Source organism: Crocodylus siamensis, chromosome 13, assembly GCF_052110815.1.
Source record: "Crocodylus siamensis isolate JL-2025a chromosome 13, ASM5211081v1, whole genome shotgun sequence".
Taxonomy (NCBI): Eukaryota; Metazoa; Chordata; order Crocodylia; family Crocodylidae; genus Crocodylus; species Crocodylus siamensis.
The window spans coordinates 13,692,277-13,719,508 of record NC_143407.1 but is presented as its reverse complement, the minus strand read 5'-3'; the positions used below and the strand labels follow the sequence as shown (position 1 = coordinate 13,719,508).

Below are 27,232 nucleotides of genomic sequence, written 5' to 3'. Positions count from 1 at the left end.
CAGCTGACTTCCTGCCCTTTGGGCAGGGGGCTGGACTCAATTATCTCCTGAGGTCCCTTCCAGCCCTAATATCTATGAAATACTATGAAATTGTAGTAGGTTCTGGTCCTTACTCTGCTGACTCTCCCAACCCTCCTTAATCAAATCCAGGACCCCCCTGGGCTGGCGGCTGTATAATAACTCGAAAGGCGAGAATCCTGTCGAGGCTTGTGGAGCCTCCCTGGCTGCAAACAGCACCGGGGCTATCATTTTATCCCAGTCCTGGGGTCTCTCGCCTACACACTTTTTCAACATCTGCTTCAGTGTCTGGTTGAAACGCTCTATGAGCCCGTCAGTCTGAGGGTGATACACTGCCATCTTTAAGTGTTTAATCCCCAAGGTTCTGCTCACCCCCTCAAACACCCACGACATGAAATTCGATCCCTGATCCGTTAGCAGCTCTTTAGGGAGCCCGACCCGGGAAAACATTTTCACGAGCTCGCTTGCCACCTTTGGGGCCGACACAGTCCGTATCGCTACCGCTTCGGGGTACCGCATGGCGTAATCCAACAGAACTAATATATACTGGTTCCCCGTGCTACTCCGGGGAAGTGGCCCCACAATATCGAGGCCCACCCTTTCAAAGGGGACCTCCACCAACGGAATTGGGACCAAAGGGGCCTTAGGAGGGAGCCTGGGATTCATCTTTTGACATCCTGGACACGAGGCACAATAGTCCGCCACTTCTTTCAAGAGTCCTGGCCAATAAAACCTCGCCCGAATGCAGGCTTCAGTTTTGTCCTGGCCCAAGTGTCCCCCCATCGGGAGCTCATGGGCTACCCTCAACACCGCCCGCTGATGGCACCGGGGCACCAACAACTGCGCAACCTCCTCTCCTTCCGACTTCCCCCGCTCTACGCGGTACAGGAGGTCGTTTCTCATTTCAAACCTCAGTGTCGCGTTCGCTTTGTCCGGCCGTATTGTCTCCCCGTTCCGTCGGGCCAGATGCTCTCGTAGTGCGGGTTGGAAGTCTGGCTCCTGGCTTTGCTCCAATTGGAAGTGTTCGTTTTTCCATAAGGGTGTCAGCTCTATCTCTGGCTCATCCCCTTCCTTGTGGGGTTCTCGCTCGGCCTTGCCTGTAATCACTCCCACGTCCTCCTTTGGCTTCGCCCTGCTTATCTCTTCCAGCAATTCGGGCCAGTCGCAGCCCAGGACCACTGGATATGGCAACTGCCCGGTGAGTCTGACCAACATCTGCCGGGTATTCTTACCCACTTGTAGGGTGACTCTTATCCTGTCAACTTCAACACGATCTCCGCACCAACATAGCACCTTCACTCGGTCAATTACACCCCTCCCTTTCGCTGGTGCCAGATTCTCCCGCAACATGGTCTGTGATGAACCTGAATCCAACATAGCCCATGCCATTTTCCTGTCAACTGTCACCTCCATCATTGGCGCGGGGCGCACATTCCCTGCGGCATCCCCGACGAGGGTACCGCAGCCACACATCTCCAGGTAGTTCGTCAATCACGGGGGGCCACTTCTGTTCGGATCTGGCGCTGATCTCTGCTCGCGTCGCACTGTCTGAATAAGCCCAAGTGTTTGGTCCTTCATACAACCCAACCAGTTTCTTAACGGGCCAACGGCCGTATGTAAAGTTCCCGGTCAATGCACCGTTGTGACAGGAGTCTCATTTCTGGAGTCTCTCTGCGTGTGCAACTCCGGACTCCTGCAATGGGTCCACCACCCGCCTATTCTCGCCTGCCACGACTTGATCTTGTTTATCAGTAACGAATAATGAAACTTAGCGGGAAGCTGCCCATTTGTATGCGCCCTGATGGCAGGGGGCGCTGTCTGCAGCTCCTGTACCTCCCCTGCACCGTAGCCCAAGCCTCGCCGATGGTGCTGGGATACTCTCACTAGGGCCATGGTACTAGGTCCCAGCCCTTTGTGTGTTTTCAGGGCTCCTCTGCACCCCTTCTCACTCCCGGGGTCTCTCACGGCCCCCGCACTCAGCCCCTTCTGGGGCCTTGCCCTCTCCGGGGCCCACGCCGCGCCCCTCGTGCTTGGGGCTCAGGTGGCCGCAGCCGTGCCTGGCCCCTTGATCCGTCTCTGGGTCCCTTGCCCCACTAGGCAGGCATCGCCCTCCCAGGCTGGGGTCCGCAACCCCACACACCGCAACACCGCGCCTCGCCAGCGCAAACAGTAGTGCCCCACTGGCACTGTGCCCCTACTGGGCACCGGGAACCCCCAAGCTGCTGGGGAGCCCCCGTGAGGCCTCCTCACACCCCTACAGCCTCACCCGGTCCTCCGGTATAATTGTAACCGAAATGCAAGCCACCTGGCTTCAACATAAACACAGAGCCTCCTGCTTATAACATAAACTCCAAGCCCCTCTAGGGCTCGCAACCATACCTTGCTTTATGGTGTTCTCATCCCCAGCATCATCGCAGCCGGTCTGCAAGGTAAGGCTGCAACCCCCAACCCAGGCTGCTCAGCTCTGCCACAGAGCTGCTGCTCCTGCGGCAGCCAGAAGGGTACTGCCACTGGGCCCAGGCCTGAGCCATTATAAAGGGTCCGGCCCTGCCCCCTTCCGGTCACCTGACCTATCTGGTTGCTGCGGCAACCCGCACCTGAGCTGCCTCTGGTGATTGGCAGCTCCTTAACTCCCTATCAGTCACAGGTCATCTCCCTGATCCTGTGACACCTTCCCAGCATGTTTTAATAACATTTTAGCAGTGACCATCCTAACATATATTTCTAAAACACTTAAATGGTAACCATTCTCTTTCCTTCTCTTCTGAGAAGTTAAGCCTCTTAAAAATAAAGTACTTCACTCCAAATGTTTCTCCAGTGCACAGTAACCTGGGTCTTCTAACCAGGAGCTACAAACAGGTGTCAGAGGTTAAGTATATCCTACCCTCCCAATATGGCTAAATGAGAGGGTGGCCTTGGTAGACGAGTGGGGAAAAGGCCTCAGGGTGAGGATCAAATCATGGTCCATAGGCTGAATGACTCTGGGACAGCATTGGTCCCAGATTCCCCTTGACACAGTCAAACCATAGAAACTATCGTCCCAGTATCACATGCAGGGATCTGGGTTTTCTGTTCACTGCTTGAAGTGGAGGGGAACAGGACACGGGGCACCACATGCATGTGTGCACATGCACACATGCATGTGGCCAGCAACACAGGCAGGCAGCAGTGGAGAGCAGCTTCCCCAGCTGTCTACAGATAAGTCTATGGGGGGGAGGGGGCACAGGTGATGCAGGGGGTGACAGGGGGGCAGATTGAAACCCCCACAGTGGGGGAGAAAGTGAGGTAGAGTTGGCAGCTGGGGCAGGAGGCACTGCCCAGCTGGGGTGCCGCATGGGGCCTGGGGCCAGGGCAGGAATGTACAGCCATGGGGCCTGGCTAGGGAGCGGAATGGTACCACAAGCGGCTTGTTCAGAGGCTGGTGGTGGGGCTGGCTCCTCACTGCTTCATGCACTCCCGAGAAGAGGGCATGGTAACCATGTGCCCCACCCCAGATTTCTGTGCAGGGCAAGGGCAGATGTAGGCTGCCCACTGTGGGCTTGGGGCTCCCTGCCCTGCTGTCCTTCCCCCAGGGCCTCCGTGGCGCAGTAGGTGGGACCCAGTACAGGAGAGCAGAGCAAAGCAGGGAGGCTCAGTGTTCTGCTTTTGCATCTTGAAAATATGGTGACCCTACCTGAGGCTGGTTCCAAGATGTCATTGTATGAAAAATAACTACGTTGGTTTTGAGAACTACTGATCTAATCTAATCTGTCTGCCATATCCTGTACTCATCAATGGGGCACTTGCATGCTTACCATTTTTTTTTAAAATGCATTAAAAGCACATTTCCCCCATTTTCTAGGTCATTGTTAGGTTGTTCTGTTGAGAATCAGTTAAGTCAAACAAGTTAGTTTTTCATTTTGTACTGAAGGCAGAGGTGCCTGCTGTCATTCTAGCCCTTTGTAGAACTGGCAAACTGTGAGCTAGCTCCAAAGGAAATTCTGTGTCCAGGAACCAAGAGACATCGTCTATGGTTGACAATGGGGATCCCCAGAGCCACGTGCACCCTCGGGGGCGCGGGAATACTTTCTTAGATTTCCCATCTTGGTAACAGGAAGTCACTTCCACAGATCGGAAGTACTTCCCCGGCGCCTGCGCAGAAAAAAAACCCAAGCGGCTAATGTCTCCCCTTCCTGCTCCATGTGCAAGGCGACCCGGAAGCCGATGGGCAGGAAGCCGCATCCCATTGGCTCCGAGAGAAGGACAACGCCGCGGGAGCCAGTAGGATTCGACGGTGGTCCCCGCAGCCGGAAGTGCGTTGAGGCTGCCTTTGGTTTTCAAAGGTGCTGGGAGAAGTGACGTCAGCGGGCGAGGAGCGGTGGGCGGGGCTGGCTGCGGACCCCGCCCGGCGCCGGAGCGGGGACTCGCAGGTCCGTGCGCTCGGGACTGCGGGAGAAGCCGGCGCGCGGGGCCCTGGAGAGCGCCGCCCGCCGTCGCGCCCCGCGCCATGTCGGGGCCGCCGCTGCAGGCTCCGAAGCGGCCGGAAGAGGCGCCCGGCAGCGCCGCGCAGTGGTGAGTAGCCGCGAGCCGGGCTGGGCCGCTTCCCTCGGGGCCGCCGGCTGATCCAAGGGGCAGCTGCCCCTGGCGGCCGGAGCGCCCACTGCAGGCCTCGCCTCACTTTGCCCCGCCCCCGGGACACGTGGGAGGGCGGCTCCATTGTGACGTCGGGAAGTCCTCGCACGCGTGACGTCATTTGCAAAGGACGGAAGCTGAGGGCGTGGCACAGGCGCTTTCCTGCACAAGCTGAGGGACGGGGGATGACACTCTCCACCTGGACCCGATAGGCCCGACTGCACGGGGAGTCGCCATAGGGGGCCGATTTGGCCTTTTTTGCATCCATTTTTTTGTTTTGTTTCGCGTTGCCGGTTCCGCAACCCAGGGACTTGGACGCCACTCACTCCTGGAGAACAGGGTGTGTCCAGGGAAGGCAGGGCTGCTGGCGTCTTGCTGTGCATGCTATTTTCCATGTGAAACTAAATCATGTGCTTTCCCCCCTCCGTGAAAATGTCATTTTTTTGGTTCTTCTTTTAATCACCAGCCTTCTTTAGTGGTCACTAAGCACCAGAGTTCGTTTTTCCAAAAGAAAACTCTTGTATTACGATCTCCTAGACCTAAGCTGGCCACCCAGAGAGCTAGTGATGTGGCAGAGCAAGTTAAATACAGGTCTTCTGATGAAATGTGTCATTCCAGAAGCTGGACCAGTGGCCACCAAGTAGAGCTAAAAACTCACCTTAGTAAGGAAGATTCATAGATTCATATATTCATAGATACTAGGGTCGGAAGGGACCTCAATAGATCATCGAGTCCGACCCCCTGCATAAGCAGGAAAGAGTGCTGGGCCTACATTACCCCAGCTAGATACCCATCTAACCTTCGCTTGAAGACCCCCAGGGTAGGGGAGAGCACCACCTCCCTTGGGAGCCCGTTCCAGACCTTGGCCACTCGAACTGTGAAGAAGTTCCTCCTAATATCCAATCTAAATCTGCTCTCTTCTAGCTTGTGGCCATTATTTCTTGTAACCCCCGGGGGGGCCTTGGTGAATAAATACTCACCAATTCCCTTCTGTGCCCCCCTGATGAACTTATAGGCAGCCACCAGGTCGCCTCTCAACCTTCTCTTGCGGAGGCTGAAAAGGTCCAGTTTCTCTAGTCTCTCCTTGTAGGGCTTGGCCTGCAGGCCCTTAACCATATGAGTGGCCCTTCTCTGGACCCTCTCCAGGTTATCCGCATCCTTCGTGAAATGCGGCGCCCAGAATTGCACGCAGTACTCCAGCTGCGGTCTGACCAGCGCCCAATAGAGGGGAAGTATCACCTCCTTGGACCTATTTGTCATGCATCTGCTGATGCACGATAAAGTGCCATTGGCTTTTCTGATGGTTTCGTCACACTGCCGACTCATGTTCATCTTGGAGTCCACTAGGACTCCAAGATCCCTTTCCACCTCCGTGCCACCCAGCAGGTCATTTCCTAGGCTGTAGGTGTGCTGGACATTTTTCCTCCCTAGATGCAGCACTTTGCATTTCTCCTTGTTGAACTGCATTCTGTTGTTTTCTGCCCACTTGTCTAACCTGTCCAGGTCTGCTTGCAGCTGCTCCCTGCCCTCCGGCGTGTCCACTTCGCCCCATAGCTTAGTGTCATCTGCAAACTTGGACAGAGTACATTTCACTCCCTCATCCAAGTTGCTGATGAAGACATTAAAGAGTATCGGTCCAAGGACCGAGCCCTGCGGGACCCCACTGCCCACACCCTTCCAGGTCGAAACCGACCCATCCACCACGACTCTCTGGGTGCGACCCTCCAGCCAATTCTCCACCCACCGGACTGTGCAGTCATCCAAGTCACAGCCCCTTAACTTGTTCACCAGTATGGGGTGGGATACCGTATCAAAGGCCTTCCTGAAGTCCAAGTATATGACATCCACTCCTCCTCCTGTGTCGAGACGTTTTGTAACCTGGTCATAAAAAGAGACTAGATTGGTCAGGCACGATCTGCCTGCCACGAACCCATGCTGGTTTCCCCTCAGCATAATTTGTCCTGCCGGGCTCTCACAAATGTGAGCCTTGATGATTTTTTCAAAGACTTTGCCAAGGATGGAGGTGAGACTGACTGGCCTATAGTTGCCCGGGTCCTCCTTCCTCCCTCATAGAGGGGGGCACTATGGTTACATCAGGGATTGCTTGGGACAAATAAAATACAGAATGGGGATGGGAATGAAAGAGGTTTAAAACAAAGGTTTGCACCAAGGGGAGACACTGAACAGAGCACATTGGACAGTGCTTGCTGGCTAAATATAGGCAACAATCTTCCTAAAAGCGTGAGTCAGCCTCTGTAACAACAGAGGGGGATAGATGACTGCTCCTGTATGGGAATAGACCCATGTGTCTTCTGTGTACCAAAAAGATGGAGTTAGGTGGCAGCTAATACTATACCTACAAAAAAGGGTGTTCCCAAAGGATGAAGTGATCGGCTGCTGGTGAGGAGGGAGAGGCATTCATTTTGCCTCTTATTCCCTTGGGTTCACACAGAATAGGGCTCTGATACTTTATAGGTATCTCTCAACAGGAAGCATCTTCCTCTGTAGAGGAGGCCCTCTGCAGTGTTCTGCCCAGAGTCAGAGTAAGGAAGGGACTGCAAATGTTACAGGGTGGATCATTTTCTCTCTGGGTCAAAGGCAACTTCTTTTCAGAACATAAGAAGGAAGAAGACTTTCTGGATGTCTGATTAAATCACTGCTTTTGATGAGAGAGGGCAGCAACCCATTCTCACTTGAGCCTTTTTCTAATCAGTCACTCTCTTAGAAAGGGTTCAGAACCCCTTAAGGGAGCAAATTGCATCAAGTGAAATGCAAACATTTGGTCATTGACATGGGCCCTTGTTGTCAACAACTGAGTCAGGGACCCTGAGCTGGTCTTGTCTCCTGAATAGAACATTTATTAAAAGAGGACCTCTACAACATTATGATGACCTACGTGCAAGTTCTCATTCATAAATTTCCTGCCATAATAGTTACTGAAAAATCAGGGATACACTGACCTCTCCAGCAAGTGGGATTTACTTGTTTACCTTCAGTTGAAGTTGTGGCATTTTCTACCATCTTTCTTCCTTTTTCCCCAAGAAACAATTGAGGAAACTTCAACTAATTTAAAATTATATCAATGCGAAGGAGATTAGTACACAAGAGCCTCTCCTTTGATCAACTGTTTCACTGAAATTGATGAGGAATTTTATTCCTTAGAATCAGATCTTGCTGATGTCAAATCAGGACAGTTAGTTTCCCATGACACTCTTATCAATGGGAAAAATCTGTTGGATGTATTAGTTTAGAAAACAGTAGTCTGGGTATAAGTGTTTAAGCTTTAAATATTCCAAGAGAACATTATTTTCTAATTCTCAACCTCTGAAAATCCAAAAAAGCAATGGTTTATTTGCAGGGGTCTTTCTATATTGAAATCTTGTGTCTGTAGAAAAGGCATTAGAATAATGCCTGGATTATATCTGGGTTTAATCATGTCGGTGAAATCCAAGCTTCCTTAATGTCTACACTGCAGTCACTACCATGACTATAGTTTGTGGAGATGCACTTGACCTGGCTATCTGGGGTACCGTTCATTAGGGCTGTGCAAGGCTTCAGACAGAGCTTCGGATCCAGAGAAGCTTCGAACGCTTTGGGGTCCGAAGTAGCACATCCAGGTCATAGCGTTGGCCTCATTAGGCTTCCCAAAGCGGTTTGGAGCCGCCTCGGAGATCTGGGCATAGGGTATAATGGGGAAACAATACAATATCTATAACTTTGTTTTTTGTCCAATTCAGATGAAATTGTCAGGGGCGCAGGGGTTTGGGAAGAACTGCCTCGCAAGCTGCAGACAAGCAAAATGTGTGCCATGGGTGTTTGTGAGACTGACTGTCTCTGTCTTGGGGTGGGAGGGGAGACACAGCTGCAGGCCTGGCTGCTAAACTGCTGTGTTCCCAGTTACCAGTCAATCACTCATGATTCACTCCTGGATCAGGGACTCAGGGACCAGCTCAATGCACAGGACCTAGCTACTACATAACAACTTAATGAGCATCAATTAGTACCTACAAAACCAAGCTAAGGAGAGGAAAGAATCAATACAGACAATCAACTGCCCAAAAACAGACAGTCTTGGCACAAGTTTTGCCTGTCAGTAGCTAGGGGTGCAGGGCCCCAGGACCCCCCTGCACCGATCTCCTCCACAGCTGGCAGGCGTGTCAGCAGGGGCCACAACGCCTGCAGCTGTCACCTTGCTGCACTTTAACACATGCAGTATCACCCATGGCACAAATTTTGCTTGTCCGCAGCTTGAGGGGCAGTTGCCCCCAAACCCCTGCGCCGATCTCCTTGAAACTTGGCAGGCTTTGTGGCCTCAATAACAGCTACGAGCCCTGCAGTTTTGGCCCCCCCCCCCCGTGTTGTAACACATAGACGTAACATGAGTTTGGCTTGCAAGCATTTGAGGTATAGTTCCTCGCAAACCCCTGCACCGATCTTTTTGAAACGTGGCAGGTTTCATGCTCTCAACAGAGGCTACCATCCCTGCAAGTTTCATGCAAATCAGACAAAAAACAACAAAGTTATAGATATTTCATTGATTCCCCCATTATACTCTATGGCCGGATCTCCAAGGCGACTCCGAAGCTTTGGAGCCGCTTCGGCCGGATCGAGGTGGAAACCCGGTCCAGAACTCCGGATCGGATCGTGGCCATCCAGAGCGGCCAGATCTGAAGCTGGATGGGATTGCTGCCGACTCACACAGGCCTACTGTTCATGGCGTAGCTCCTGTAGCACACAGCACAACATGAACTAACTGCCCAAGCCTTTTAGAGAAAAGGTTTGTGTTATACGCAAGAGAATAAGGAATTTATTTATTTGAAAAAAAGTCTCTTTATTTGATTTTTAATGTAGAATGTTTTGTAAAGGATAAAAAGATAATTTACCATTGGTAGCTGTGGTTTACAACTGTCTTTCGTGTTTTAGTACTCAGCAGTTCCTTTCGACAAGCCACTATGCTACAGGATATAAATATGTTGATTAGATTACTATCCTCAGTCCTAAAGAACAAAAAGATGTACCCTCAAGAGTTATAATAATATGGGAAAATACAAATGTATACAACATGGCAGCAAGAGATTAGGATGGCTTATTAAAGAACCAGAGGAAGTTTCTACATTAAAAAAAAAAACATTTTATTCAATATACAAAAAGGAAGGAGGAGCAGGGGAAGAGGTATATGCCAAACCTTAGAAATCCTCAACTACCTCACTCCTTGTGAGGATTTCTCTGTTAGTGGTACCTGTGAAGAACATGAACCGCTATGGTCAAAAAGTGGTAGTTGGAGCCAGACTTCTTATTTGCCCACATTCTGTTAGAGTCAGATATGTTAAATTCTGCTCAACTTGAAAAAGAAACTTAGTTATAATTCCTTATTAAAATAATTAAACTTCAATAAAATAGTCAATCGCCTTTGCTGAGTAGACCTACATGGCAGTATGCAAAATTCTGAATCATATACTGTAAATAATTGACAAAATGTAGGAAAAAATGCCTTCAGCTCTCCATTTTATTTCCACTTCATTACACAAAGAAGACTTGTAACCATTTTCTATTTTTCTTCTTCAGTTTGGACTAACTGAAATGTCAGGTATGGTCATTCCCTAGTTTTGGTGGAAGATTCATCAGTGATCTAAAGCAGGGCTGTCCAGCTGGCAGTCCATGGGCTGCTTGGGGAGTTAACTCCTGGCCCCCAGAACCTCAGACTAATCACTAGTCACCACCTCTCTCTCCCTGACTTGTTCTGCTTCTACCACTGGGGTCTGCAGGCCCCCCCTTCCTCTCCTGCCTTCCATTTCCTGCCTCTGCCCTTGGAGAGTTCATCATCCATGATTTAGGGCAAGGATATTCACCTTCTGACCACCCAGAAACCACATACTTCTTCCCCTGCTCCCCACTAAGGCCACACACTGAGGTGGACTGTGAGCACCCCTCTGTTGCACCATGCAGGCCTCACTGCTGTCATACTGGGGCCAGAAACTCCCTGGGCTGGGGGCTTCTTTGAGACTGGGGGCCATGCTGTGTCACCTCATCCCCCAGTCCCTAATTGAAGATGATGTTCTAAACCTCCAACTAAAACCTGTTTTTCCTCCTGTTTCACAGGTGTGTGTTACATGTAAACAAGAGTTCCCAACCCATCTTACTGAAAACTGTTTTCCTTATGAATGCTTCAGCTTTCTTTCTCTTTCATTCTTTCTCTTCGTTCTCCTTGAATCCCTTTAGTACCTATTACAGGAGTAGGAGCCAAATTTTGACAGGTGTGCCACAAATTAGCCCTGTACCTCCCCAAGTGTTACTCTGATCCCTTTGACATGCCGAACCTACTGCTCTGCTTTCTGCTTCTTGTTCTGTTGCCTCTGTGCTGGCTGTGCCCTCCCTGATCTGCTGCATGCCACACACCCGTGGCATGCCTGTGCCACTTGAAGCACGTACCCTGCTATTAACCACTCCTGTGTTCGAGAATTGCCCACAGGAAAAGCTTACTGCAGCTTTACGTTACAGCAAAAACTTCGAATTTTATAGAAAACTGCGTGTATATATGGTTGTTTGCCTTTGGTCTCTTGCACATGGTTTCAAGGGTATGAATAAGAAACATGTTTCAAGTTCATTCTTTTTCTGACCCGCAAAGATATGTTGAGTCCAGAGCAGAGAGTGATTTTGCCATTTCTTTCATCTTTTTTTCTGTTCAGGTTTTTTTTTTCTTTAATGAAACTAATCATATTTCCTTGCTATGTTGAATGAAAGAGGCACGTGTCTGTCAGAGAGTCCCTTCTTACCACCTTTCCCATCTGAAAGAATTATCACATCTTTATGATTGGATTAGGATGCTCGTGGACTCATCAGGAAATAAGCAGGGACTCACAAATGAAGGAGGTCCACAGCTAGAAAATGTTTAGTAAATTCTGCATCTTCCTGCAGAAGGCATTCTGGAAGCTTATTTTCTAGATCTAAAACCAAAAAAGGGTAGTGGGAAACCAAAACTGTTTATGAAAGAGATAAGTGCTTCAAAAAGTTTTCAGAAAGAAATAGTCAGGAAGCAGGTATAACAAACCTGAGCCCTGGGTATAACCCAAGAATTGGATAGTCTTTCTTATTCTGCAGTAGCAATAGTTTTAGGAGGTGTAAAGTAACTCAGTTCATCACAGTGAGGTGAATCTTGATTATTTGAATGTTCACATTAACTGTTTCACTGCTGATCATTTAAGGAAAAACCGCCACAATTCCATTTGTCTTACTTGCCTTCTTTGTGCCAAAGCCCCCAACTCATTGTTACTCTACTGTGAAAACCTCTACTAATGCTTCACAATGCAAATATGGGTTGCCAGTACAGCAGTGTTGTATATTGAAAATGAAACATGGGCAAAATGTTGGGGACTGGTTCTTTCAATTAACTTGCTGCAGAATTTCTTACTACATGCAGTGGATGTGCCAGGATCCATAGAAATGATGTCTGCTTCCCCAGAAGTATGCCTGGAAATTAGGCTTCACATCCAAGTACTGGAGCTGGGAGAGAATTTTTGAGATGCCAGAGGGAAGAAAGCTCTGCAAGTAAAAGTTTTCCAAGTCTTAGACAAATAGTACTGTGGTATTACAACAACATGAAAGGAGCCTAACATCTCCAGCTAAGACTGGAAGCTGTCCTGTTTGGGAACGAAGTACCCACTACCAGATCACTCCAATGACTTCTACCTTGCCAGAAAAAACAACACAGTGGCAAACTGCTTGTGCAGCAATTACAATGGGAAGCAAGAATGGCCCTCCGTTTCATCCTATTATACTCTCAGTCATCAGCCAGAATGTCATATTTCCAGAACTTTTTTGAGAGCAAGCAGGACCTAAGATTGCTTTCACCTGGACTTAGGCTGGGAGTTCAGCTGTATGTTCCTGATAAACCTGTTGAACTAAAAAATTAAATGAGATGGCTAAAATTCTAGTGGTAATCCCAGTCTGACTTTGGCAGCTTTAGCTTTGTTTTATTTCCAAAGCTGATATCAAAACCATAAAAACTGCGTTCAGGTTCATCAAATCTCTTATTTTGTGATTAGAGATTCTCTGTGTTAATCATTTTGTCTCTTGGGCTACCACTTTGACATCTGTATTATTAGGAGCGTTAGCTAGTTTGTTTGCCGCTTGGTAAGATAGTCAGTCTTTTTGGAAAGCAGAGAGCCTTAAACTAGGCACATGTTTTGGTCGTATGGGGAGAGACTTGTTTTTTTTTCATCTGGCAGTAGACTTGAAATGGTCTGCTGTCACTTGTTATCATGGTCGGCCTACTGTGCTTGAAATAGTTTATGCTGTCTTTGAGATCAGTTAATTTCCATCTGGCTACCATCTTAACTTTCTTCCCTCCAGTGCACAAAACAATAGTCTAATTCAGCTTTCTGTAATCAAGTTTTTGAAAATTGCAATTCCATGTATTCTGTTTTGTTCTCCCAAAGTGCTAGGTCTTCTCTTTACATCTTCATCAGATTTGTTTTCTGTGTCATCTCTTTGAAGGTGGTGCACTCATTATAGTAATAACACCAGCCTATACAGAGTTAGTGAGGCACAAACCTGAAGGCCATAATGTAAGGCAGGGGTGGGCAGATATTTAGGGCAGAGGGCCACTTACCCAGTTTTGACAGGCTGTCATGGGCCACATGGGAACCCTCGCCCCTTGACAGGTGCCCCACCCACTAGTCACCATCTTGGGACTAATGTCCCAATGTCTTGGGGCCAGTGTCCCAGGGCCAGCACTGGTGGGGCCCAAAGTGGGACACAGGCTGGCAGGGGTCTGTGGAGCTAGGCTGGGCTGCACCAGCAGGGAGTGGGGGAGCTGGCCTGGCTCCTTAGAGCCCCTGCCAGCTGGGACCCTGCGCTTCTGCCACTCTGTTCTGGGCCCTGCCAGCCCTGACCCCGGGGCACCAGTGCAAGCCTTGTGCTCCCACTGGCTCTCCGCCCCCTCACACCCAATGCCCCCCAGCCCCGCGGTACAGGCGGGGGGGGCAGCGCACAGCCCCAACCCTGTGCTTGCCGGCAGGGAAGAAGCTGGTGCTGAGCACAAGGAAAAGTGGCCCCTCGCCCACCCCATGGCTGGTGTTCCCTGCTGCAGGCACTCGCAGCCAACGCAGGGCTGTCTGGAGCAGGCACAAGCGGGCTCCGAGCAGCTCCAGTGTGTGGGGCACAGGCCACACAGCAAGCAAGGGGCCACTCTTCCCTGCGTTCAGCACCAGCTTGTAACCCAGCCCTGCTACCAGCCTGGCAGCGGGGCAGGGTTACAAGGTGGTGCTGACCACGGGGGGAGTGAAGGGAAGGTGGCCCCTCACCCGCTCCATGCCCGGCGCCCTGCGCAGCAGCCGCTCACAGCCCACCTGGAGCTGCCTGTGCCTGCTCCAGACAGCCCCGCATGGGCTGTAAGCGCCTACAGCAGGGAGTGTGAGTCATGGAGCGGGTGAGGGGCCACTTTTCTCCGGGCAGGGAAGGAGCCCAGAGGAAAACTGAGCGCAGGGGGAAAAGCCACCCCTCCCCCACCCCATGGCTGGTGCTCCCTGCTGCAGCCACTTGCAGCCTGCATGGGGCTGTCTGGAGCAGGCATAGGCAGCCCCATGCGGGCTGCGAGCAGCTGCAGCATGGGGCACTGGCCACGGGGTGGGGAAGGGGCCGATTTCCCCCCCCCCACCACACGCTCCTTCCCTGCCTGGGGTCCCCCCACGCTTCTCCCCCGCAACCCCTTACCTGCGGTTCCAGCGCAGGGCAGCCACATGCTCCCAGGCAAGAAGCCGGGCTTCCGGCTGGAGAGGCAGGGCCAGGCAGCCCGCTGTTGTTGGAGCCCGCCAGGCTTCCCTGGGTTCTACTGCCTTTGGTTCCTGTCATTTATGACAGGAACCAAGGGCAGAGAAATATTAATTTTCCACATTTTTTTAGGGGCCCTGCGGGCCGGATAGAATGACTCCATGGGCTGGATTTGGCCTGCGGGCCAGATTTTGCCCACCCCGATATAAGGCCTGCATAATTCCTGCCTAAAACAGCCTTTGATTCTGTCTCAATCAGGCAGTTATTCTGCCTGTAATTTTCCTCAAAACTTGTTGACACTTAGGGAAGTCAGGGTCTGTACTTAAGGCCTTTGAGACATCTGTATAAACAGATTCCCTTAGCCTTTTCCTTCTGTTGTTTGAGCAATAAGGTAGAGGTACACCGATCTATAGGTTGTATATCGGATCCGCACTGGTAAAAGGAAAATTAGCATTATTAGCAATTGGCTTTTTTGGGCGCTACAGCCAGTAACATCACCAATAAATACCATGTGCCTGCACACAGCTGCAGCACGCATGCAGCCAGGAGGAGTGCAGCCTGGCAGCATGGAGAGCAGTGTCTGCCTGGTAAGTTGGTGGGGGGAAAGGGGCGTGGTGGGGGGCAGATTGAGGCTCCCATGATGAGGGAGGGAGTGGGGTGGGGCAGGTGCTGCCCAGTCTGGGCAGCTTGTCCAGGGCATGGGGATGGGGTGGCTTCCCACTGCTGTGTGAACCCCCAGGAAGGCATGGGGGGCATGTGCCCCCCTGGATTTGTGTGTGGAGCGAGGGCAGGCTGCCTGCTGTGGGCTCAGTGCTTTGGGCTGTGCCAACCTCTTCCAGGCAGGGGACTGAGCCGGGGGCTGTGCTCAGGGTGGGTAGGGGAAAGGTGGGTGGTGGCAGCACTGGGACGGGGGGGCTGTGGGGAAATTTGGTGTGGCTGTAGCCCACCCCATACCCTCCCTCTCAGCACTGCCCCTACCCTCTCAGAGCCCAGCCCAAGCCCAGCCCATGCTGGGGAGAGGCCAGCACATGGGGAGAGGCCAGCACAGCCCCTGGCCTTGAGCTCTCGGTGGGCAGCCTGCCCTCGCCCCATGCACAAATCTGGGGGGGGACGGGACATGCTCCCCATGCCTCCCCTGAGGGTGTGGGGAGCCATGCCTCACTTCCCCATGTCTTTGGGGTCGCATTTACCGCCCTGGCTGGGCAACCCCTTCTGCGCTCTCTCTCTTACCGTGTGGGCTTCGATCTGCAGCCCCCATGCCCCTTTCCTCCTTCATGCCCCCCTCCCCACCTCCCTTACTCACTGGCCAGATACTGCTCTCCATGCTGCCCAGCTGCATTCCTTTAAATTGGCTATCAGATCGGTATTGACTGATATGGCTGGTTAATAATCAGCCATTGGTATCTGCCAGGAAAATCTTTATCAGTGCACCCCTATAATTAGATCAAGAGTCAGTGCACCTCAGCCAAAATAGATTATCATGTATATGTAGCAGTTGTTATGACCTGGCATTTGTTTTATGGGAATGAGCTCGAATTCTGTCCCTAGTGAGAAGAAAGCTCATTTATTGGAATTGACTGAGAAAATGTGGTTTTTTCTTTTATTCCTTTAGCTTTCAGCTCTTGTCACCTGGGGACTTCTGCAATTAGGGAGCCAGAAGTTCTAGCCTCCCTGCGAATGTCAGTAAAATGCTCATGATTGATTTTTCTCTACAAAGTAAGAGAGGTGGCATGGAAAGAAGGGGAGGCAGAGAAGTCTGTCTTCCTGTGTTCAGCAGTGTTCCCTTCCCCTCACAGCTTTTTGTGGTGGGGAAGGAAAGTGGGGAATATAAAAGCAGCAGGGTGGTGTAAAAGTCTAGGTGTTTAGGGAAAGTGCAAGGTTTCTTTGTTGTGGCCAAAAGAAGAGGATGTTGAAGTTTTTTGTTTTTTTTGGGGGGGGTGTTGTTTTAAGTTGAGAAAAATGCAATTCCTTTTTCCAAGAATATCTCTATTAGGAGTTAAACTACATCATTGTATAATGGCTAATCCAGTGATGTAATATTATTAACTAGATAAGCATTAGTTTTACTGGTTAAATCACTGAATACTAACTGGCAATTTCTATAGTTGACTGACTTTTGAGTCAAGACACCAGTATATATACAATATGCATGTGCTATATTTACTTGGATAGAGGGGGAAGGAGCTCCTGCATGAAAGAGCTGCCCTGGGGTGTTTGGTTGTGTGATCCGCTGCCTGCAGGACTCATAAGGTTCCTGGAGCTCATAAGGTACCGTGGGCTGAATAGCACGCTAAACTAGGGGAGAAGTTTGCCTTCTTAAAGGGGCACAGTGTGACCCCATCATTATTGTTGTGTTATATAGCCCAGGGTCTGATTATGAGGGGAGGTGGGGGCCTCATTAGTGCCCAGAGGGGGGCACATGATTGTGAGGAGCTCCAGCACTAGAGGGGTGCAGCTACAGGAGCCGGATAGCCCAGCGCCAGAGGGGTACGGCAGGAAAGGGCCAGGGGCCTGGTGACAAGAGGAGATTGATTAGAGCTAGTGCCTTGAAGCCAGGCCTGACACACTGAGTCTAGGCTAGAAGGCTTAGCTATATTAAAAGGGGCAGAGGGTCAGTAAGCTGAGAGGGAACAATATTCATGTAAAACCCACGAGGCCTGGGGCGTGGTAAAGGGGAGGTTTTGGAGCCACTGTTAGCACATAAGGCATAAGGTATCCTGTGAGGTGCACTGACTTGGAGTGAGACCTGATAAGGGGTCCAAGGACCTGTAGGGTCTAGTAGGGTTCGACAAGACCGTGACCACAGAAACTCATCAGCAGCCTCCCTACTCATTATTTTTACCAACAAGATGTGGCAGGCAAGACTGGAAGGTGCCATCAGGGTGGAGCTGGCACAGTCACGGAGCCCTAGGGGCATCACAGCCATCCCTGGGGACTGCGTGCCATGACAGTTAGAGTCTATATATGGAAATTGTATAAATTTGTTATAATTTTCCAGGTATGGAATCTGATTATTGGAGGTTTGCCTTGAATTTGTCCCCTCCCACTGCCATGGCAGGGAAAGTGAATTGGGGGCTCAGGTAGCCTTTTGCTCTCTGTCTCCCCCCAACTTTTTCCCCTGGGAGCCTCTTCCCCTTCTCCTTATTGTCAGACCCCACTCTCCCTGCACACATGGAAGTGAGAAGCAAATTTGAAAACAATAACTGTGAAACCAAACATAGCTGTAGCAATTTGCATATAATCTATGCACTTAGTTCATCCAGAATTGATGCATGTTACCTTTGTTGGAAACTGCTGCAAGTTTTAGCACAAGTATGACATAAACACACTTTTGAGCAGCACTTTGGCACCTACTAACGTGTAGAACAAACTATGCCTGATATTAGTCCAAAGCCAAAGGCTTGTGATTTACCACATCATTCATTGGGCTGGGCCCCAGCAGAGTCAACAGCATATCAAGCCACAGTAACCCTGTAAGTCAGCACTGCTCAGTGTATACAGATTCCCACCCCACAAAGGATCCATGTGCTAATTATCCCCTGCTCACGACTGGAACTGGGTGTTCTTGTCATGAGTTATATCCAGATGAGGAACAGGGCAGCCTGGTTCAGCTTCACCTCATTGTGGAGGGCAGGACCACACTAAACCTATGCACCAGGCTGAGAGAAAGGCTGACAGAGGGATTCTGGTGAAAGTTATGGCTCACCAAGACTAGAAAAAGTCAGCACTATGGAGGACTGCACTCAATGGGCACTACCATCTGTTTTACTTGGAGGAGATAACCTGTTCTTGTGGTAGGTTCCCATCGGCATGTTTTCCCAATGTGGGCCACGTGTTTTATAGTCATGTTCACTGTTGGTTGCATTTAATCAACTTCATAGTTGGTTTCCTTTGCTGAGCACACTCTGCTTTTGACAGCAGTTTAATGATAGACAATATATTTAGTGAGAGTTTGTTATATACAATTATAAGACAAGGGACTTTTTTTCCTCATGCCATTTAGGTGGAAAAAAAAGCCTTGTCTTGTATTCTAGTAAATATGGTATTAATTGAAGTATCTGTGTGCTGATCATTTATATTACACTCTTCTTCTCTTTTCTTTTCTTTTTTATTAAGCATTGCAGGCTGTATGTACCGAGTAGTTCAGACGACTGGGCCAGATGGAATAAACCTTCTGAAGTTGCTTCCAATTTCTAAATCCTCTGGGAATTTTGTGCCAATTCTTCCGTCTACAGTCAGACCTGATCCTGCTAGAGCGAATATACCACAGCCACTTCATGTTACTTTTAAGAGACCGCTTACTAATACCCCTACACCCTCAACTGTCAAGATACCTGTTTTTCAGACAACTAATCCTGGAAAGATTATTCTTACAAGGGCATTGGATAAACAGGAAAATCTTAAAGTGACTTCTGAGAAAGAGAGCTTAATTACAAAAACTGTTCCTATCATTCAAAGTAATCCTAGACTATCTTTACAAAGTATAGCTGTATCAGCTTCATCTAACCAGAATAATTCTATTTCAGTTGATAAACTATCTTTGCAAAATACTGCAGTGCCGGCTTCATCTAATCATAATAATTCGGTTCCAACTGATAGACTGTCTTTGCAAAATGTGACCATTCCAGCTTCATCTAACCAGAGTAATTCTGTTCCAACTGATGGACTATCTTCGCAAAATATGACCATCCCCGCTTCATCTAACCAGAGTAATTCTGTTCCAACTGATGGACTATCTTTGCAAAATATTACCATCCCAGCTTCCTCTAACCGGAGTAATTCTGTTCCAACTGATAGACTATCTTTGCAAAATGTTACCATCCCAGCTTCGTCTAACCAGAGTAATTCTGTCCCGGTTGATAGAATACCTTTGCAAAATGTTGCCGCACCAGCTTCATCTAACCAAAGTAAAACAGCATATATGTTTGTAAATTCAAGAAATCTTCCAGTGACAGTGAAGTCTCCAGTACTGCCCTCTGGACATCACCTACAGATACCAGCTGATGCAGAAGTTAAATCTGTGCCGGCTTCTTCTTTGCCACCTGCGATACAGCAGAAAATACTGGCAGCTACAGGTACAAATGCCTCTGGAGCTACTGAAGCCACAAAAACACCAACTGTTATTTATGTATCACCAGTAAATACAGTAAAAACTGTAGTGCCCAAGCGTTTGCCTGCCATTTGCCCAAAACCTGTCACAGAAGTATCAAAACCATTAATCCTCACAACTGCACAGACAACAGTAAACAGTTCTGTTCCAGGAGTGGTAACTTCGAATGGCCAACCACCCCAGCAGCCTCCAATGAAATGGGTTGTGCAAGAAAATCCAAAGTCAGCAGCACCTTGTCTTGTTCCAGTAAAGTCATCAAATAACATGGCATCAAAGATCTTGAAAACCTTGGCAAATATGAAGAATGTAGGAATTAACTCTGCAAATATTTTACCAACATGTTCTAATAGCTCTAGTGGAAGCCAGACAAAAATTACTCCTATTAAAGATAATGCGCTGGTGATGTACAATGGCAAAGTCTATTTGCTGACCAAAAGAGGGTCTGATGTTCTGTCAGCCCAAGCTGATACTGTCACCCCCTCTACTGATGCTCAGTTTAGAAAGGAGGCAACCCAGTTGATTGACTCAAACACAGTTGATAAAATAACCAATAAAGTGGTAAATTTAGTGTTGTCAAAAAGTAAAGGAATTGTAATTGCTCCAAAGGATCCCAAAACATGTATAAATACAGAATCTGTTCCACCATCTAACTTAAAAAACAGCCCTGAAACTGCAACCACTCTTCTTGCAACACCAAATGGTAATCAGCCTAGTGCCTCTATAAACCAGACTGAGGCTTTGCCCAAAGCAGAAAGCATTTCAAGTGATCTAAATCCTCTTCTAAAAGTGGTGACAGATGAAAATACAAGCAGTGGCAGCAAAGAGAAGGATAGTTCTCCTGCGACAACTACTGTTGTAGCTCAGCCTAAGCAGCATTGTGATTCCAGCAAAGAACAGAAGGTAATTCTCTACCATAAAATTTGCCCATGTCTGTTTATGCCAAATTACTTCTGACATCCTGATTCTATTTGAATGAAACCAGCCTTGTGCAATTTAAATTTTCCTGTAAACAGATGTACTGCTTCCCACAACTTTAAGTCTAAGACTGTGGTTCTTACCAAAATTTTACCAAAACTAAAAAAGACTGCACTATGCAAATGAGCAAAGCAGGAAAGAAGAGGAAGTGTCTGAGTTTTTAAAAATGAAAATGTAGGGGAGCCTTCTGTTTGTTAGAGCTTTGGTTAAACTGTACTTGACACTGATGCCTTAGTTGAGGATGTCCATAATTTCTCCATGCAACACGAAGCTGTTAAAAGGGAAAGGTCAGATATGGGGAGAAAAGTAAAGAGGGATGAAGTAAGGACAGGCTACAGTGTTTCTCAACCCATGGGTTGTGACCCAAAAGTAGGTCACAAGAATATATGAAAGGGTTGCGAACAAACTTTAAAAATGGATTCTCCTCTAAAGGAGAAGAACATGGGAAGCCGTGGTTTTTCTCTTGCAGACTGGCAGAGTTTCAGCCTGCGAGGGGCTGCTTGGGGCCCCCCCCTTCCCCACACATGGAGGGGACTGGGGCCTGGGGGTGAAGGGTACAGGGTTGGGACTGACCACTGATAATTACAAATGGGTCCTGGTACAAAAAAGGTTGAGAACCAAAGGTTGGGATAAGGACAAGATGCATAACAGCAATTATCATGTCATTCTGAGACAGGCTAAGTACTTAACTAAGGTCAAGTTTGTTTTATGAGTGTGAGTCACTTATGACATGACAGTCCCACCAACTGCCACATTTGAAAGAACGACAGCCAAGGACTTGGGCAGGGGGGAGAGATGTAGATGATGCTTATCATTCCTTTGCTCACGAGAAATGGGCTCCTGGTTAGTACAGTACTTTTATTCTTAACTATTTTTGACTAGGTTTCCCTGTGGCTTGTGATTCTGAAGAATGTGCAGGGGTTACAGGGAAGCAAAGGAGACATGAGGTCATTCTCAGGTTTGGGGGAGCTGTAGTGCGTAGCTGTCCGCCCTTCCCTCCATTGCAGGGCCCTGGATTGACTGGTCAGTGGAGATAAGAGCCCTTCTCAGCCACATGGAAACAGCTCCAGAACAGGAGGCAGGTGGAATCAGAGGCGAGAACCTAATACTGAGTGGAAAACAAGGAAGTGCTTGGTCCGTCATGCATGTAAGCCAGAATAAGGGGGAGGAGAGGGCACTTATTAGTCCCTTCCCAGTCTAGGGTTATAAAAAGTATATTCCCTTGGGAATATGAGTTGGGAGCAGGACAGTGGGGAACCTTGAAAAGTCAGTTTGTTAACAGTAAACCGTCCCAACCTATGCTGCACACGTATTATTTTTTCTGAAACATAACCCGTAAAACTACCAGAAAATTATTCTGTGACTCAATCCTACAATTCTTTATACTTAAAAAAATGCTTAAAAAGTGAATTACAAATCAGACTGTCAATTATTTTGTAGAATGCAGGCCAGGAAAGGTCAAGCCACTGAATGAGTTGTCATTCCCCTTTATTTTTTTTCCCCCCAGCCTTATTTTGGCTCTTGTCTCCCTTACTTGCAATCAAGCATATGAGCAAGTCAGGCATACTTAGCATTTTGCACATAGTTTAAATCACAACAACAGGTTAGACTGTCATTTTAGTTCATTATGTCTCCCTAGCCTAGATGGAACTGAAATGCTTATTTATTTTTCCTGTCTGCTTTGTGTTGCCCTTATGTGAGTTTTTTCAATTCCTATAGCAACTGGGAAGACCAGATAATGCACCAGATGTGTGGCTCGCTTCTTTTATTCCTTTCATTTCTGCTTTGGTATGATACATAAGTGTGCATGTTCTCATATGGGTTTTAGTATATTGATGCATGAGAGGCCCCGGTGGTTAGGAATTACTTTGGCTTGCAGCAGAATTGTGTAGCGAGGACTGTTAGTGGCAAACTAGAATTTTCAATCAGCATAAAAATGTGGGTATTTGAACACATTTTGATCCAGGAGATCAGTGCTGTAAATAATATTGCCTGTTATCTTTCTATTCCTCTGTTTCTTGGCATTTTCAAAGCTATGGGATAAGTGGCTACTTTGCAGCTCATTCTGCTTTTTTAGTATACTTGTGATTCTATACTGTTGTCCAGAAATTACAAGTACCTTATCTTATACATCTTTTTCAAATTCATACATTGAACATAGCAACAAAAATCAAATGGCAAAATATTATTCCTCAAAATAAGTTGAATGTTTTTAGGTAAATGAACACTTTTAAAAACAGATTTCAGCATTTTAATGGTCAGAGGCTAACACCGATTAGTGATTGTGTCACTATTTATGTGTTTCAGATCCAGAGTGAGAAGGTTTGCTCATCAGAAAACACTGTTCAAAACATTTGCAAAAGGGAACCACATCGGAAACAATACCTTGAGCTAAGAAAGAAATTCGGTCTCTCTAAAGAGGAGAGAGTATATCTAAAGAGAATCCCTTTTGGGATCTTTCCTACAGGATCTAAAGCAAGTGTATCCAGTAATAACTTAAAGAACAATGATTCTTGCAGTGCATCACCACTAGAAGTGGAGGTAACAACTAGGAAACAGGAAAATGCTGAAGAGAAAAAGGTATCTCAAAAGTTTAATATATGCCCTACAGTAGGTTTCATTTACATTTTTCAAAGTAAAAATTTTACTGGTGATTAAATCGAAGTGTTCTTAACACAAGTGAAAGTAATGCAAAGGAAAAGGCAGCTGAACTAGAATGCTGAGTGATTTAGGAGCTCTGTGGGATACAGGGATTCCTTGTCAGGTTAGGAAGCAGTGTTTCCTAACCAGTGTGCCACCAGCCCGTGGCACACTGGTGTGCCGTGGTATTTTGGGCTGGAGCCATGGCCCCTGCCTGGCTGAAGCCAGGTCCCCACCTGCTGTCGCCATGGACACAGACAGATGGGGAGCATGGCTGTAGCCAGGCGGGGTGGGCATTGCTCCAGCCACGCTCCGCATCTGGTGTGCCACAGTGCTTTTTTAATTTAGGCGTGCCATGGGGTGAAAAAGGATGGGAAACACTGCTTTGGAGACAGAAACACTTAGCTGCTGCTTACATTTGTACATTTTTAAATACTACATCATTCCTCAGGTGCTATTTTGGAGTGCTTTGGCTCTTTTGGGAGTGCTTCAAAGGGCATGGATATCTGTACAGTTTCCATTTGAAGCGCTTCAGAGCCGCTTTAAATGCTTCAAATGTTGATGTCTTTTCACACCCTCAGAGAAGTAGTTATCCAGTAAGGGACAAGTATGCAACCTGTTCTACCAAATTTCCACAGTTCAAGTTTGCTTTATGCCTCGGCTAGATCACAGGTCTTCTAAAATAAGCTACTTTCTCCCCCTAGCTAACTATGGTCCATGGTCAGGTTGTTGCTCAATCTTTCATTCAATAAGTAAAGTAGCTGAGGCTTATTTTAGTCTGTCCTGGTAAAACAGATTTTCTTTCTCTATGATCATGCTGTTGCTCTTCTCTAAATCCTTTTCAGTTTGAATAAAATGTGTGAAAACCAGTACTAGAAACACTATTCCAGTAATTGCCTTAATGGTATCATATTCAGAATTAATAATTATCTTCCTCATCCTTCTTGATAGGCCTGTTTATTACCCTATTATATGCAAGGTCTAGAAACTTTATTAATTTTGCATGAAATTTTAAAATTCTTCTAAAATCTAGATGTGATTTGTCCCTTCATTTACTAATTTTGCATGACTGCTTAAACTTGAAAAAGCAGTGAGGCTCATCTAGAAAGATTTGTTCATGATTAACCCATTCTGTATGTTGTCATTAGTTCAGTTACCTTATACAGATTTTTTTTTTAAATAATTGTTCCATTATTTTATTAATGATCGGAATTGGGTTTCTGTAGTGGTAGTTGATAGAATCATACTGCTTGGCTTTGTTAAAACTAGTGATAAATTACCATGTTTGTTTGCATACTACATGCCACCAAATGAGACACGCATTTTGTTTTGGAAAGGCAGAATGAGAAAAGATTTTTCTGGATTCTCCCCGCCGTGGTTAAAGCAGAGCTGAGCCCTCCAGCTGCATGGAGCAGGCATGCAGTCCTATAATCAGCATCATTCCCTGTCTCCCTGTTGCTAGGCCAGCAGTTGCTGCTAATTTAGCAGCGTGTGTGAGTGATCAACCTGTAGCTGTGTTGGTTGAGCAGCAGGAAGAGAAGTGACCTGGCTCCTCCCTGTGCTCTGTGCAGCCAGATGGATTAACTGTGGCTGAGCCAGTGCCAAGCACAGCCCCCTGGTAGCAGACCAGTGTCCCACTGCCCCCATCCTGGTACATTCATCGCTTAAGACACACATCTCAGTTTGAGATGGCTAATTTGGGAAGATGTGTGTGGCATGTGAATAAAGTATTTTTCCTCCATTTTTCTGGTACACCTCCTTTTTGAAATTGCTTCCTGGAAATGGTTGCTAGTCATATAGTAGCTTCTTGCCCATTCTTGAATGCATTAAGATGCATTTTATCTAACTTCTCAGCTTTTATCCAAGACTGCTTTCTCCAATTCCATGTTGCTGCCTCAGATATTTCCATTAGACCCAATCAAAGGCTTTCTTCACGTGCAATACTAAAAATTCTTTAGACAGAAGGAATAGTTCGCTGTGCTTTATTAGGGGTCTTATTCATTACAAACGTTGAATAATGTTAGCAGTTAATGACTGGTGGGGGATGGGAAGGTGGGTATAACATTTCATTTTAAATAACATTAGAGCAGCTATGCAGAGGAAGGTGGCACAGAATACACTTGTCTTCTATAGAAACACTTTTTAAAAATTATTTTGAATAAGGTAGCTACGTACCTATCCTAACTCTTATGGTAGGGCAGTACTTTAAGAGTTGAACACTTATTTAGTAACAGTAATTGGGAGGAACTTCTCCAGGTTTAGAACTTGAAGGCATTTAAATGATCTGCTCAGGTCCCTTCCAACCCTACTAACTATGAAACTATGAAATTGCTTCTGTGTCCAACAATTCAGTCCTGGCCTGGCTGATCATGGATCAGCTTCCCCAATGCCTTTTTTTAATTCCCCCTTTTGAGGAAGAGAAGAAAGACAGCATAAAAATTTCCCTTTTACCTGGTGTGGAGTTGAATCTCAGAGGGAGATATCTATCAGTAACTTAAATTTGATATAATTTTGAATAGAAGTTTTTTTTTTATTTATTATATAGATAATTGTAGACCTGCAACAAGATTGGACTAAAAAAAGAAAAGAAAAGCCCTTCCCAGTGCCAGACAATGCGAAGAAAAAGAAGACAGCCGTCAGTTCACTGACAAATCCAAGTCTTGAAGATGACAGCACCAGTTCCATTACACTCAGCAGAATTACTTCACAGCAGAAAAAATTCCCCACCTCTAGCAAATCCTCTTTAGGGAAAGACTCTGAGCAAGATCCACGTCCTCAAAATAACCAAGTTATGCGCTCATGCAGTCCAGTTTTAGTTTCTTCAGGTGATGAGGATGACGATGATGATTCAGTTAGAGGTTTTTTCAGAGAAGATGCTTTCCCTTTGCCTCCACCAGACTTAGATGAAACGATCAGAGATGAAAAAATAAAACGGCTCAAACAGCTGTTACGAGAGCGAGAGGCTGCTTTAGAAGAGCTGCGTAAAAAGAGGCAGCAGACATGAAAAAACAGACTTGTCATCTGGTCCATATTTACATAAACTCAGTTAACTTCAGTGACTTTAACAAGAAGGGAATTTGTTTTACTGCCTCTGAAAGTTTAAAATGAACATAAAATAAATCTCCTTTCCTAATAGATAGATTCTCTTACAGTGTAAGTGTATATAAATGAGAAATAAACCCCAAAGATCAGGAATAAAAGAATTGCGTTTTCCAAGATTCTGCTTTTGGAGAGTCTGTTTATAACAAAGAACATATTGTGCAGATAATATGCTACTTTAACAGTGTATTCTCTAGCCTTTAGAGTTAAAGTTTTCTTTATTTAGTGTTAGAAAATAAATGTTTGGGATTTCAAAGCCTGTTTTTTTTAGAAATGGAATGTGAATTACAGACATTAACTGTAGATATCTTTCGTTATTGCATGTTCATGTGATGTCCACAGAAATTAACTTTAAATTGTCTTAATAGTTTAGTGGTCAGTATTTAAATAAAGATGATTTGAATGATCTGGGAATTGCATTTTACAGAAAACATCCTGAATGGGTGGAGACAGCCAGGGATCAGTTGCATACCAGCTTATGCTGTTGTCTGCTACTGGGGCTAATATATATAGAGAGACTTTTAAAGCTTTATTTTCACAAGCATTTATGAGGAATTTGTCACTTCTTGGTATTCCAGTGTGGGATTACACTGCAAAGTGTACTCTTCTATTTGAAAAAGCATAATTTAAACTATAGGCGAGTCTCCGGTTAAGTATGTGAATGTACATGTATGTGTATGTAGTATCAGGAGTCCCTACTATTTTGAAAACCATGAGCCAAATCTTATTTCACTTTTAAGCACGTAAGTGTCAGTTCAATATGGTTTGGATTCTATTTCAACCTAAAGCAAAATAGGATCACTCAATTACACAGGGGAGGAGTGGTAGGGAGGGGTGCCTTTTAGCCCAGGCTGTCTTTTAGATGTCCTGCCGGCAGCATTTGGTCCCTTTTACTGTGTGGACTGGCAATACACAATCCCCCCTCCACTGGTGGCACGCATCCCACTTCCCTTGCTGGCTGCACAGGCACCACCTGGGACCCCCCCCACCATATATCAGTGGGAGAGGCAG

The 27,232-nt window shown here is 47.1% G+C and overlaps 1 protein-coding gene across 4 annotated transcripts; it reads left to right on the top strand.

The window, feature by feature from the left end:
* The first annotated feature begins 4,360 nt into the window (after positions 1 to 4,360).
* Positions 4,361 to 26,629, top strand: LRIF1 (ligand dependent nuclear receptor interacting factor 1). 4 transcript variants are annotated; one of them, XM_090025405.1, is made up of 5 exons: positions 4,361 to 4,569; positions 18,514 to 20,407; positions 22,202 to 22,270; positions 22,790 to 23,062; positions 25,668 to 26,629. In XM_090025405.1, exons 1-5 carry the CDS (start codon positions 4,505 to 4,507, stop codon positions 26,124 to 26,126), a joined length of 2,760 nt encoding a protein of 919 aa, XP_089881531.1. In that variant the 5' UTR covers positions 4,361 to 4,504; the 3' UTR covers positions 26,127 to 26,629. The 4 variants fall into 4 exon arrangements, with proteins under 4 accessions (XP_089881531.1, XP_089881533.1, XP_089881534.1 ...); XM_090025408.1 differs by having other exon boundaries at positions 4,435 to 4,569; positions 18,522 to 20,407; XM_090025407.1 differs by lacking the exon at positions 22,202 to 22,270.
* The last annotated feature ends 603 nt before the right edge of the window (positions 26,630 to 27,232 follow it).